The sequence below is a fragment of the Botryllus schlosseri genome, chromosome 16, assembly GCF_051294905.1.
Source record: "Botryllus schlosseri isolate E-star chromosome 16, Bs_hap1, whole genome shotgun sequence".
Lineage (NCBI taxonomy): Eukaryota > Metazoa > Chordata > Ascidiacea > Stolidobranchia > Styelidae > Botryllus > Botryllus schlosseri.
In genome coordinates, this window is record NC_137251.1 from 1,497,290 (window position 1) to 1,511,297 (window position 14,008).

The 14,008-nt window shown below is 40.5% G+C and overlaps 1 protein-coding gene and 1 long non-coding RNA gene across 2 annotated transcripts; both read right to left on the minus strand.

Moving 5' to 3' along the window:
• Positions 1-955: 955 nt before the first annotated feature.
• On the minus strand, positions 956-1,468 carry LOC145459091 (uncharacterized). Its single transcript, XR_013921272.1, has 3 exons — positions 1,413-1,468; positions 1,253-1,357; positions 956-1,177 (listed from the first exon to the last, which is right to left on the minus strand). It is a non-coding gene; the product is annotated as an uncharacterized LOC145459091 (long non-coding RNA).
• LOC145458686 (uncharacterized) lies at positions 1,468-13,765 on the minus strand. The gene is made up of 7 exons (XM_080337135.1): positions 13,049-13,765; positions 12,720-12,845; positions 8,420-9,877; positions 5,118-5,287; positions 4,869-5,085; positions 1,569-1,738; positions 1,468-1,506 (listed from the first exon to the last, which is right to left on the minus strand). The coding sequence occupies exons 1-7, from the start codon at positions 13,122-13,124 to the stop codon at positions 1,468-1,470; spliced, it is 2,256 nt and encodes a 751-aa protein (XP_080193261.1). The 5' UTR covers positions 13,125-13,765.
• Positions 13,766-14,008: the final 243 nt, after the last annotated feature.

Consider the following 14,008-nt stretch of genomic DNA (forward strand, 5'->3'; position numbering starts at 1 on the left):
TTTCGAAACGTACTTGCATGCCTTATCAGTGCAACAAAATAGAGCTATCCGCTCAATATGCCGTCTAGGGCCACGGGATAGTGTTCAGCAAGCATACATTACCGACAAGCAATGTTCCTTCAAGCTGCGCACGTGCGCAAATGCGCAGTGCTGAAACGGTCTCCGCGCACAGAAAATCGAGGCTGCGCACAAAAAATCCGAAGTGATAACATTTTATTAATCGTTGCGCACTCTTGTCCAGTCCAAGCCACTGCGGCGCTTAGACTCGAGAAAAATGAGAGCCTATTTGCTGGAAAACTATCTCCTCGTAAAGCACGGTCTCTTGGTGAGCCCAAAGTCGTTTATCAAGCCTCCCGGTCATGGCAGTGGTGGACCATTGCACGCTAAGGCAACGTGCCCATTCATAACAGAAAATTATCCCTCCATAGAATGATATTGCCATGCCGAACCGAAGGTGTAGTGATATTGGGCACAGTATAATGGCTTACTTTCAACAACAACAACAATATGTTTAAATCTGAAATCAATTTCGGCATTCAGAAATTTCTCCAAATCAAGCTTCGGGCCGCAAAATATGACCTCGAGGGCCCCATGCGGCCCACGGGCCGCGTGTTGGTGACCCCTGCATTATACCATCAACATGTAACGTCCACAGCTAACGGCGGCGTTGGAGTCATGGAGAATTTGATAGTCACATAGAAAATCAATAAGAAAAGAACTAAGGGTTATAAGGCTAGCGTATTAGGGTTCGGATCTCAGTCGTTTTTAAAATCACCAAGGTAGCAGAAACACGAATATAGAAGCGTTGACTTGAAGTACAGCCAGCGCAAGTTTACTGCAGACTGATATCAAGGTTCGTGATAAAAAATTCGCCCTACAATACAAAAAATCGAAAAAGACGCTGCGATCGACATCTAACGTCCACAGCTAACGACGGCCGTTCCTGGAATCGAGCGTCGAAAAGTTCCTTGAGAAATTCTACTTCGTCAGCAGAAAGACTCTCCTCGAGTGATAAAGTGGAATCCTGTGAAGAGAGATGTCAGTTGCGTCACAATCCATCCCCCAGGACAAAACTGACCTCGGTGTTGAAACGGCCTTTGGTGTTGTTGTCGCGGTTCCGTATAATGACGTCACCGCCTTCGTTGTGCAGCCAGATGATCCCATCCAGCGAGAGATACTGAACATTGTTCGCAAGTCCGGGTAACACGACGTCACAGCACGCAGACCGTGACCGTCGCCACACGCGACTCACCTCCCAATGCAGGTTTCCTGTCCACGATCCAATCCGAGGATGTCCGAGAAACGAACGGAGTGCGCGACCTGAGATATTGTTGTCAACCAAAAACACGTCCTTCACCTGGAACGGTTTCGTCGTCAGCCTTCTGAAGGTGTGACGTAACAAACCAACTCACGTGAACTGGCTCCTTGAGACATCTCGTGATGACGTGCAACATCTCGTCGTCGAGATCACAGTCGTATAAATACAAACAAGTCTGAAGTCCTCGACTCCTCGCAACGAGCGTTCCAACGACATGGGCTTCCTCCCGGCTCAGTCGATAGTGTCGTACATCGATGGCGTCAAGCTGTTTCATCAGGTCATCGTCGTCCGATTCGCAGATCGCCGTGTAAAGCTCCAGGAGAATGCGCCTGCACCAACGACTACTACTGTCGCTTTCCTTCTTGAGCTGCGAACAAATCGATCGGCCGAAAACTCGCTGTTTTTTCCTTTGATCAGGTACTGTGACGAAACACGCATCACCCACTATAACATTGACAATAAGCTACTACACTGTATACTGTAAACACTGCGTCTCATTCGTTCACAGTGAAAGGGTCACTCCATGTCAGTAGCCCTAAAACAAATTATTGGTTTCTCAGTATTTTGATTACACCGGCGGTTCTCAACCGTTTTTAATATGCGCCCCCTGGCGCCGTAATCAGGGCTGCGCAAAATCGAGTGAAGTTAAGTTCATCGATTTGACTCAGATATCACGATCATTGAGAGTGGAGAAATATTTTATGATCATTCCGTTAGGCACTGCTGGCTATCACTATGTGAAGGTAGCTAGTATACTACGTAGTGACTTTAAATCGTTTCTCACTGTTGACATTTAGTCAATTGATGTGCCGATTAAGGTGAAGTGCAAATATCCCATTGTGGGATCAATTAACCGTTCACAAATTAGCAGTTTCTACAAAAGTTCTCTATCGTCACTGAATATCGCTGTGATAGTGGATAAGTCACGCGAGCAAAGAATCGATTTTTGACAAATCTTAAGCTTAACGCATGTGCATTCAACTGAGCATTTCTCATTAGTTTTTTTTATTTGTTTGGTATATGGAATTGTGGGTCTCACGATAAATCTCGCATTCAAAGTGGGTCGCGAACTGAAAGAGATCGGGAAGCACCGATCTAATATGGGCGATCAATGCATTGTTTAGGGCAGGGATGGGCAAACGTTTTAGCTAGCATTTATTATTTGAATCCCTTGAATCGCATTATACTTATTGTTATTTGATAATATTGCGATCGACGACATGAAAATATTATGTATGCTGTTGATATCGCACAAGCCGCAGAAACATTGACAAGAATTTAAAAGCGCAGCGTTCTCATTGTTGAAATCAGAGATGAAAGTTGGTCGTCCCGATTCTTATAACTGGAAGTAACTTTGAGTCTATGAGCAGCGATCTGTTCATAGATTTGCTGATTTACTTTTCGTTCAACTCCAGGACACACGATGCTGACAGAATCATAAGCAGAGCTTTGGAGCCGGAGCCAGAGCCAGGAGCCGGAGCCCCGGAGCCGTGCATTTTCAGCGGATCCGAAGCTGAAGCTGAGCTGAGCTGGAGCTCTACATAAAATTCAAGTGGAGCCGGAGCTGGATCCGAGTGTTTGAAAAGTAGCTCCGGCTCCGATGTATTTTATAAGATGCCATGCTTATTGGCGGAATTCACATAATTTTACGGTAATCGTTCACAAAATTAGGAATTGTTGCCTCGTTGGCACCTGTTTTTCTAACAAACCTTGTTCATTGTTCAATTATCCATACATAGGCGCCACACCTGGGTAGGTTAGATATTCAGTGCGCACTCCTGAATTACTGTTTTGAGAGTATTCGCCATTCCCACAATTTCGTCATCAGCACGACACCGATGGTTAATTGTGCGGTTCGAAAAATAATGATCACTATGCATGTGACAAAACGGGACTGACGCTTATGTGAGCTGAGGGATTTAACTAATTCAGCCGAATATATATAAGCGGCGCCGGAGAATAAAATAAAATTTGCTGCACGTACTCATTTGGAAGGCACCCGCGCCGCACGTCGAGAAACATCGCTTCCTGCATGAATTAGACTAGCAAATGCACGTACTTTGGTGAAGTTTTATGATAGCCCGAAATTAAACAGCGTATTATTGTGGATACTCCAGTAAATATTTGCCAAGGTAATAGGAAAATGCGTCAAAGCAGCCCATAACGCCATTATAATTGTCGCGATACAAGCATAGTCAATGCGATGTCCGAGTCCCTGGTGATGAATATAAGAGGACAATCAGTGATTCGGTGCGCCATTTTCTTTTTGTAATCATCAGTTTTGTGTATTCATACTTGACTAAGCTACTTGATACACTCGTTTTCGGAAATTGTCGTGCAATGTCCCTTGTGAGCAACTGAGCATGTAGTTTAATTCGTTACTGACACTTTCCATCGTGCACTTGTACAGTGCACGGCGTTAAATTAAGTTGTCAAATTTGATGGAACACCAGATTCGTATAGTTAGTTCGATTCGTGTGATGGGAAACCTTCTATATTCCAGTGAACTTGATCAATGGCGGACGGACTGTAAACAAGCGTACCAATGTCGAATATCAATCCGTTTGGTATTGGTTAGAAATAAAACGAATTTCTACTGATAAGGTCGTGACATTCATTCATATTGCTTTGCTGCGGTTACACTTGAATAATCGCTCCGTTACAAGATTTCATTCGACTGTATAGCTTGATAATAACGAGTGCAGTCCCGGTATTAAAATTTACCACTGCTCCAAAGCCCTGATCATAACCATGTTACCTTTAAATACGCTTCTACAATATGTATACCGGTAGCAATTATAAATACAATTAATTTCACACATACAAGAAACGAATCTATCTAACACACTCGCGAATCGGTTTTTACAAGTACAGCACTAAAAGTAATGAACTTGCTCGTGTTGCCAATCTAAAATCACACCCGAAGTATACGAACTAAGTCACTAACGTTTCACTTTTGGTGATGTTGAGCAATTGAAACCTTTCACACTTCATGGGCGTCGAGTTAGGGATATCGCGCCGTCAATGACATAAAATACTATGGTAGGACTCTATAACTTATCATTATCATGTTGAAATATATAAGAAAAAGTTGGATCAAGCAACCACAGAAATTTGATTTTATCAATTTATCAATTTCTTCAAGCTTTCGCGGGCCACACAAAACGGTGTTACTGGCTGTAGTTTGCCCACCCCTGGTTTAGGGTCACGCTCCGTGATATCGAATACGCACTTATGAGTGATTGATGCTCTTCTTCACTAGCTTTTCACGTGACAATTATTTAGATAGGTCATTTTTCTTATGGCACCTAACAAACTTGAGGTTTGCAAATTAACTCTCACAGTCAAAAACTTGAGAATCTTTACGATACCACCATCAATTCTGACCAACTAAACAATATCCCGTTGCAGATCAGACGTTCGAATGAAGGGAGACCAGTGATATTGTGACTTCGCGCATAACCTTTTCATATATCACACACAACTTGACCTTCAAAAGGCTAGATTTAAACTTATCGCATTATGGAGGCTCAATTTAACAATAACTCACTTTTAGAAACTTGATCCGTTGATTGTTCATGAACGAGTCCGGAAACAAATCTGCGAACGACCGACCATCGATTTTCGTGGAGATGTTTTCCATCGAATCGAGAGAATTCTTTAGCTGTCATATGAGCTATAAAGCTTGCTGCAAGGAACTCTTGTATGCTTTGATGACAGAAGAAGAAGATGAAATCACCCTCAATTAAATGTCGACTGAGCAGATTGTCAGATCGATTATCAGTCGATAGTGTCGTACATCGATGGCGTCAAGCTGTTTCATCAGGTCATCGTTGTCCGATTCGCAGATCGCCGTGTAAAGCTCCAGGAGAATGCGCCTGCACCAACGACTACTACTGTCGCTTTCCTTCTTGAGCTGCGAACAAATCGATCGGCCGAAAACTCGCTGTTTTTTCCTTTGATCAGGTACTGTGACGAAACACGCATCACCCACTATAACATTGACAATAAACTACTACACTGTATACTGTAAACACTGCGTCTCATTCGTTCACAGTGAAAGGGTCACTCCATGTCAGTAGCCCTAAAACAAATTATTGGTTTCTCAGTATTTTGATTACACCGGCGGTTCTCAACCGTTTTTAATATGCGCCCCCTGGCGCCGTAATCAGGGCTGCGCAAAATCGAGTGAAGTTAAGTTCATCGATTTGACTCAGATATCACGATCATTGAGAGTGGAGAAATATTTTATGATCATTCCGTTAGGCACTGCTGGCTATCACTATGTGAAGGTAGCTAGTATACTACGTAGTGACTTTAAATCGTTTCTCACTGTTGACATTTAGTCAATTGATGTGCCGATTAAGGTGAAGTGCAAATATCCCATTGTGGGATCAATTAACCGTTCACAAATTAGCAGTTTCTACAAAAGTTCTCTATCGTCACTGAATATCGCTGTGATAGTGGATAAGTCACGCGAGCAAAGAATCGATTTTTGACAAATCTTAAGCTTAACGCATGTGCATTCAACTGAGCATTTCTCATTAGTTTTTTTTATTTGTTTGGTATATGGAATTGTGGGTCTCACGATAAATCTCGCATTCAAAGTGGGTCGCGAACTGAAAGAGATCGGGAAGCACCGATCTAATATGGGCGATCAATGCATTGTTTAGGGCAGGGATGGGCAAACGTTTTAGCTAGCATTTATTATTTGAATCCCTTGAATCGCATTATACTTATTGTTATTTGATAATATTGCGATCGACGACATGAAAATATTATGTATGCTGTTGATATCGCACAAGCCGCAGAAACATTGACAAGAATTTAAAAGCGCAGCGTTCTCATTGTTGAAATCAGAGATGAAAGTTGGTCGTCCCGATTCTTATAACTGGAAGTAACTTTGAGTCTATGAGCAGCGATCTGTTCATAGATTTGCTGATTGTACTTTTCGTTCAACTCCAGGACACACGATGCTGACAGAATCATAAGCAGAGCTTTGGAGCCGGAGCCAGAGCCAGGAGCCGGAGCCCCGGAGCCGTGCATTTTCAGCGGATCCGAAGCTGAAGCTGAGCTGAGCTGGAGCTCTACATAAAATTCAAGTGGAGCCGGAGCTGGATCCGAGTGTTTGAAAAGTAGCTCCGGCTCCGATGTATTTTATAAGATGCCATGCTTATTGGCGGAATTCACATAATTTTACGGTAATCGTTCACAAAATTAGGAATTGTTGCCTCGTTGGCACCTGTTTTTCTAACAAACCTTGTTCATTGTTCAATTATCCATACATAGGCGCCACACCTGGGTAGGTTAGATATTCAGTGCGCACTCCTGAATTACTGTTTTGAGAGTATTCGCCATTCCCACAATTTCGTCATCAGCACGACACCGATGGTTAATTGTGCGGTTCGAAAAATAATGATCACTATGCATGTGACAAAACGGGACTGACGCTTATGTGAGCTGAGGGATTTAACTAATTCAGCCGAATATATATAAGCGGCGCCGGAGAATAAAATAAAATTTGCTGCACGTACTCATTTGGAAGGCACCCGCGCCGCACGTCGAGAAACATCGCTTCCTGCATGAATTAGACTAGCAAATGCACGTACTTTGGTGAAGTTTTATGATAGCCCGAAATTAAACAGCGTATTATTGTGGATACTCCAGTAAATATTTGCCAAGGTAATAGGAAAATGCGTCAAAGCAGCCCATAACGCCATTATAATTGTCGCGATACAAGCATAGTCAATGCGATGTCCGAGTCCCTGGTGATGAATATAAGAGGACAATCAGTGATTCGGTGCGCCATTTTCTTTTTGTAATCATCAGTTTTGTGTATTCATACTTGACTAAGCTACTTGATACACTCGTTTTCGGAAATTGTCGTGCAATGTCCCTTGTGAGCAACTGAGCATGTAGTTTAATTCGTTACTGACACTTTCCATCGTGCACTTGTACAGTGCACGGCGTTAAATTAAGTTGTCAAATTTGATGGAACACCAGATTCGTATAGTTAGTTCGATTCGTGTGATGGGAAACCTTCTATATTCCAGTGAACTTGATCAATGGCGGACGGACTGTAAACAAGCGTACCAATGTCGAATATCAATCCGTTTGGTATTGGTTAGAAATAAAACGAATTTCTACTGATAAGGTCGTGACATTCATTCATATTGCTTTGCTGCGGTTACACTTGAATAATCGCTCCGTTACAAGATTTCATTCGACTGTATAGCTTGATAATAACGAGTGCAGTCCCGGTATTAAAATTTACCACTGCTCCAAAGCCCTGATCATAACCATGTTACCTTTAAATACGCTTCTACAATATGTATACCGGTAGCAATTATAAATACAATTAATTTCACACATACAAGAAACGAATCTATCTAACACACTCGCGAATCGGTTTTTACAAGTACAGCACTAAAAGTAATGAACTTGCTCGTGTTGCCAATCTAAAATCACACCCGAAGTATACGAACTAAGTCACTAACGTTTCACTTTTGGTGATGTTGAGCAATTGAAACCTTTCAGACTTCATGGGCGTCGAGTTAGGGATATCGCGCCGTCAATGACATAAAATACTATGGTAGGACTCTATAACTTATCATTATCATGTTGAAATATATAAGAAAAAGTTGGATCAAGCAACCACAGAAATTTGATTTTATCAATTTATCAATTTCTTCAAGCTTTCGCGGGCCACACAAAACGGTGTTACTGGCTGTAGTTTGCCCACCCCTGGTTTAGGGTCACGCTCCGTGATATCGAATACGCACTTATGAGTGATTGATGCTCTTCTTCACTAGCTTTTCAAGTGACAATTATTTAGATAGGTCATTTTTCTTATGGCACCTAACAAACTTGAGGTTTGCAAATTAACTCTCACAGTCAAAAACTTGAGAATTTTTACGATACCACCGTCAATTCTGACCAACTAAACAATATCCCGTTGCAGATCAGACGTTCGAATGAAGGGAGACCAGTGATATTGTGACATACGCGCATAACCTTTTCATATATCACACACAACTTGACCTTCAAAAGGCTAGATTTAAACTTATCGCATTATGGAGGCTCAATTTAACAATAACTCACTTTTAGAAACTTGATCCGTTGATTGTTCATGAACGAGTCCGGAAACAAATCTGCGAACGACCGACCATCGATTTTCGTGGAGATGTTTTCCATCGAATCGAGAGAATTCTTTAGCTGTCATATGAGCTATGAAGCTTGCTGCAAGGAACTCTTGTATGCTTTGATGACAGAAGAAGAAGATGAAATCACCCTCAACTAAATGTCGACTGAGCAGATTGTTACCGGGAACCTTCATAATCAAGTCCTGAACCTCTTCGGCAGACAAACCGAACTTTTTCAAATCCTCCGCATTAAATACGACCCGCCCTTCTTTCATTCCTCGATAAGCCATTTCCTTCAATTTTAATAATATTTTGTCTATTTCGTCACGATGTCGGATGTTTTCGACGTGTCGAAGAGCGTCAATGATTCTTTTATACAATTCGGTAACTGTAGTCGGTGGAGGTCTTTTCCGATCTCTTGCCATTACAACTGCTGTTAAAATTAGGAACACGGGAACTGACACCAAGTTGAGTAGCCTGGGCGACATGCTACGAATATTTCCCCAGGCCTTAGCACCATCTTTTCCGATTAAAAACACGAAAAGTTCTTTTGCGTCGTTTTGCGTCAATCCTGAGAGAGTAATGATGTCGGTAGGTCGTGCCTTCGCAGGTAACTCTGACACTCTAAATTCGCGTGATGCGAATACGATTTTCGCCCGGGGAAGCAGGTTACCGGAGAGTATGTTGTACATGATCGTTGCTGTATCGGCATGGGAAAATGGATTAATTTTATCGTAATCTGTACCATTGGCTATCTTCCACGTAGCCTGATCTAGACCGTCGAAATATAAAACGGCACTCGTTTGGTTTTCAAGCAACCACCGGTAAGCATTTTCCTCATCTAAAGCCTTTCCGAAAAGTCCCTCGAAGAGAAATTTAGATGGTTTCACATAACCAGCGTACTTGATGGTTTTCAATTCGATAAAATGTATCATTTTCGAGACTACTTGATTGGAGCCTTGTGTTAGGGAGGTTGTATCGAGTGATTTTCTCGCTAATCTACGCATGAGAGTGGTTTTCCCCGATCCCGCAGACGCGACAATGCCTATGACCGAATGTTCGTCTGCGTGTGAGGAATAAGTTTCTCCAGTAATTGACATTATAAGCTGATCTAACGACAAGGTATCCTCATATTGCTCTTTGTGTCCGTGAAAGCCTATTTCTTTTCTCAATTGCGTTTTCAATACCTTCTCCCGTTTTATACCTAGCCATGACCGCTTCTTTATCCTTACTTCCATGTCTTCGACGTCTTGGTAATTTCCTTTGAAGTAATCCTCAACGTTAACCTTTCTCATCCGAGGGTTAACTTGGAAGTCCGGTCGGTCCATACGCTCAGTCTTGAAATCATCAAGAATTTTCTCGGTAGTCTTCTGCCGTGTGTTGGCGTTGACGATGTCTACTAGTGTCGAATACTTTTCTGCAATACAGAGATTACTAGGACTTATTATTATATCATTATCACCCAGTGATTAAACCTCTGGCATCGCAATCCAGAGATAGTATGGTTCAATTCTCGCTGTACTGTATTGTAAAAACCGATCCCCTGGCAAAAACAGCGGTTACGGTAGAAATACCGGGTGAATGGACACGAATGCTGTATAATGGGCATGGGGTGGTTAACTTCCGGCCAAATATGTATGTGGATGACTTATGGGATTATATGTTGAAGGCTTATCCATTGATAAAATATATAAAATGTCAAATTTTAAACTGATTCAGAACTTCGTGAGGTAACAATACGTCTCTGTCTGGAAACGTGTTCGATTTGATTTGAAGTTCAAGCAGTGTCGTTTGACGAAATGCGAGCTGACTCGCTAAACCGCGCAGTTTGCACGATTATTCGTTTTTGATCCATTCATTCGATGCATTTGCCGCACCCCTACCCCCCTCCCAATTGATGGTCGCCAAGCATGAAGGAGGCACAAAATTATTTCGTGAATGAACATAAATTATAGAGTATTTTTTAAGACCTTCATCCACCTTTTCAAATTTTCCCCCCCTTGCGCGATTTGGCATCACTACATGTCTTGATGATTGGGTGCATGCTCTTCTCCCAAGAGATACACAATAGGCATTTTGTAGTCAACCATTACCGGACCACGACGCATCAATACATAATGAAGTTTAGGCTAACATGGGAATCCGAAAAGTGTGCCAAAAACTCGGCAGTGAGAAAACCTTGGTCGAAAAAGACTTTATTGACCGAAAACATTGATATATCGTATTATAGTCAAATTGAGAAAACACTAACTTTGTCGTAGTGTTGAATCGAAGTAATAGGATTAACAAATATGATCATTGACTTCAGTTAATCCCAAAACATCATCAAGTTTAAACCCTTGTAACTGTCAGATTATTCGCATGTATTGATAGAGAATATTATTGAATTCAACGAGCTTTCGTTTTATTTAGACCGCGAAAGGTAATAAAAAATCGTAGGACTTGAAAAAAAATCAGATATTAGCTTGATGATAAAACACACATGCCAAAAACATTATTATTATCCGAATAACGGCCTAACTCTCTTTTAACGTTACCACTGCTACCTTTATATGGGTGCGATCGGATTTAAAATAATACAAATATCCAAATCCGCAAACTATTATGAATTATGTCATTAAAATGGAAGTTATTAGAAATTCATCGTCCAAGTTAAATTTTAAATCCAAACATAACAATGTTGTGAATCTTAATCCGGACAAATTCTTCAAATCCATTTTTATGCAAGTAATATTCGTGCATGAGTATGAGTATCTTGAATTGGTAATTTAGTATATTTTTTATTCAGAGTACCCCTGTAAATACACGAATAATCCGGGAGCAACTTGCCCCCTAAGTAAAAGAACGAGATTGAAGTAAATTTATTAAATTTCAGTACTGAAGTCAAATTGTTATTCTTATGCAATGCATGAACATGTAGAAATTATTGAAAACGAAGAGTCGGAATTACGAATATTGTTCTGTGAATTTGGAGTATGGTGAATTCTTGTGTTCCATTGTCTCGTCCTTTACATTTAGTTAACCAATTATTCCTTGATTACCTATCTTCTCCTTTAGATATCGTGTCGCCGGTAATTTGTAGTTTCTTGGTACCTTAGCTGCTGGCCTAGTTGTACTGCGTATAGTGCTTGTTTTCAGTTAATAAAAGCCTTGGTTACTCAGTGTAATGAAAATCGTCACAATGCATTTGTAAGAAGTAGTTATCGTCAGTACTCAATTAGAAGTAGAAGTAGCGATTAATAAGTTAGTAAAGCAGTAATTATTCTAGGCGTAGGTCTAACTGAAAAAAAAAACAGAAGTACGAGTTGAAGTATCCAACAAGGAGTGTAAAATCATCACCACTTGAGGTAGTAGTGAAAGTAGGCAAATCTACTTGAAGTACTTCGAAAAGTAGAAGTTCTTCATTATTGACTATCTTTGATAGCCACTTCTAGGTTTTACAGGTATGAGAATCAGAAACCAAATACAATTGATTAGGAAACCAGTGCATGAAAGGTTGGCCACGAATGAATATAGTTCATCCTAAATTTTATAAGCAAACCGCTTCCTCGATGCGAGTAAGGACGTATAATTTCTAGGCTCGGGGTATTTATCGGCTGGGCAAGACGACCCAGAATAAAATTGCGCTTGTGCACCTCATAGTAAGTTGTTTCGTTATTACAGTCAGCCTGTTATACGTACGTCAGAAGTACGACGATAAGGATCTCCTGAAGATTGGTGACCGACTAAGACAAGCGAACCTATAGCATTTTCCATGTGTATTCTTGTCGAGACGAGCTGTTTGCTATTTTTTTTTATAGGAACACGAGTTATAGGCCTAAGCTTCATAATTGCTAATAAAATAATTATCAAATTCGTAATAAAGAAGGACCGGTGTCTCTTTTTGCGTTCAAATAACATCACTCTTCTGCATGCCTTTGTTACAATTCCGATCTAGGCGATGGCAATAATGTAATGTTGGCCCCCCCGCTCGACACTTAAGCGCATGCTCAAGTATCGCTCAACCGGTAATTGAATGAAAAGCAGATAGGCCTATTTCCTGCGGACTATACACTGATGGGTTTCGTTGCGTATAATTGAAATTGATGTATTTATGTGCTGATATCCCAGAACATTAATCCAATCATTATAACTAGCAGGCCTTAAAATATTTTATTACAAAATTTTGCTCGTCATTGAAAACGTGCCTTGAAGTATATCATTCTCCTCCATTGGGACACCGTAATAAAAAAAAAAACAAATAAAAACACTGCACTCACCCTGACTCGGGCTACTTGCTTCTCCTTCAGTACTGGTATTGTTGATCTGATTTCCGGCCACGACGTTAACAGAGCAATTTTTAAACTTTAGATTGACATTTTCACCTTCAGCCAAAGTTGCAGATCCTGAGACACATGTGATTATTGTACTGCGTTCCAGGTTACATACATAGTCTTATCATGACGTAACCTGGATTCCATCATGTTCTGTATCTTTTTAAGGAACGAGCGATATGTGGTGTATTTAAATAACCACTATATATATGGATCATAATATTTAGAATTTCAAGTAATAAACTGCGCTCCAATACACCAGGCATTATACTTACCGCTCGTTCCCGGCGATAATGATGTAGTCATGACATCAACGACACCAGAATTGTGATCTCGACCCTCTTCTGCCATGCTGTTGATCAAGTGGTACTAATTATCTAGCGTATATGACAATACTGAAAATACATATATCAATTACATTCTATAATGCAACTCTGATAGATATATTCGAGCAATAAGAGCTGACAACAGTTACATGTCCACAAATATGTCATACCTTATGGTGAGAAAACGATGTGTTGAATAACAAACGGTATGAATTACATCATGTTACAAAATTTTGCGAAAGTTTTAGTTGGTAAATTTTTTTTATGTATTGTGTTTTAGTGTTCCAATCTAAATACCAAAATACAAAAAAAATTCCTGAAGTATCCCAAATTTTGAAGAAATGTCAATTTCTCTAATTTTTGATTTTGCTCCTATTTGGTCCGTATTAATCACAATGATTCTTTATTGCAGGTAAGAAAAGGGTTAATATGAACAAATATAGCTTACTCAAGCATCAAGTAACAATGCAAACACTCTTACTATGGACCATAAATTACGCCATGACACAGAATTTCGCAAAAGTCCAGTTGAGTAAAAGTTTCTATGTATTGTGTTTTGCTATTCCAAACCAATCACTAAAATACGAATAATTCTTCAGTGTCCATAGTCTTTGAGAAATGTCACATTTTGTGATTTCTCGTTTTACTCAAAATTGACCTAACGCATAATTCCTTATTGGACGTACAAACACACTAACAAAACGAAGGAATATGCGCAAATAGTGACCATAGATTATAAATGGATAGAAACACTTCAAAAAATTTCCGAAGTGGTTGTGTTTGCATGATTTTAAATAGTATATTCATATTGAAATGAACCCGAATATTTTCGGCTGACACTCGTCAGGGGTAATCGTCAGCAACTAATAGAGAATTGGAAAGACGATTACCCCTGACGAGTGTCAGCCG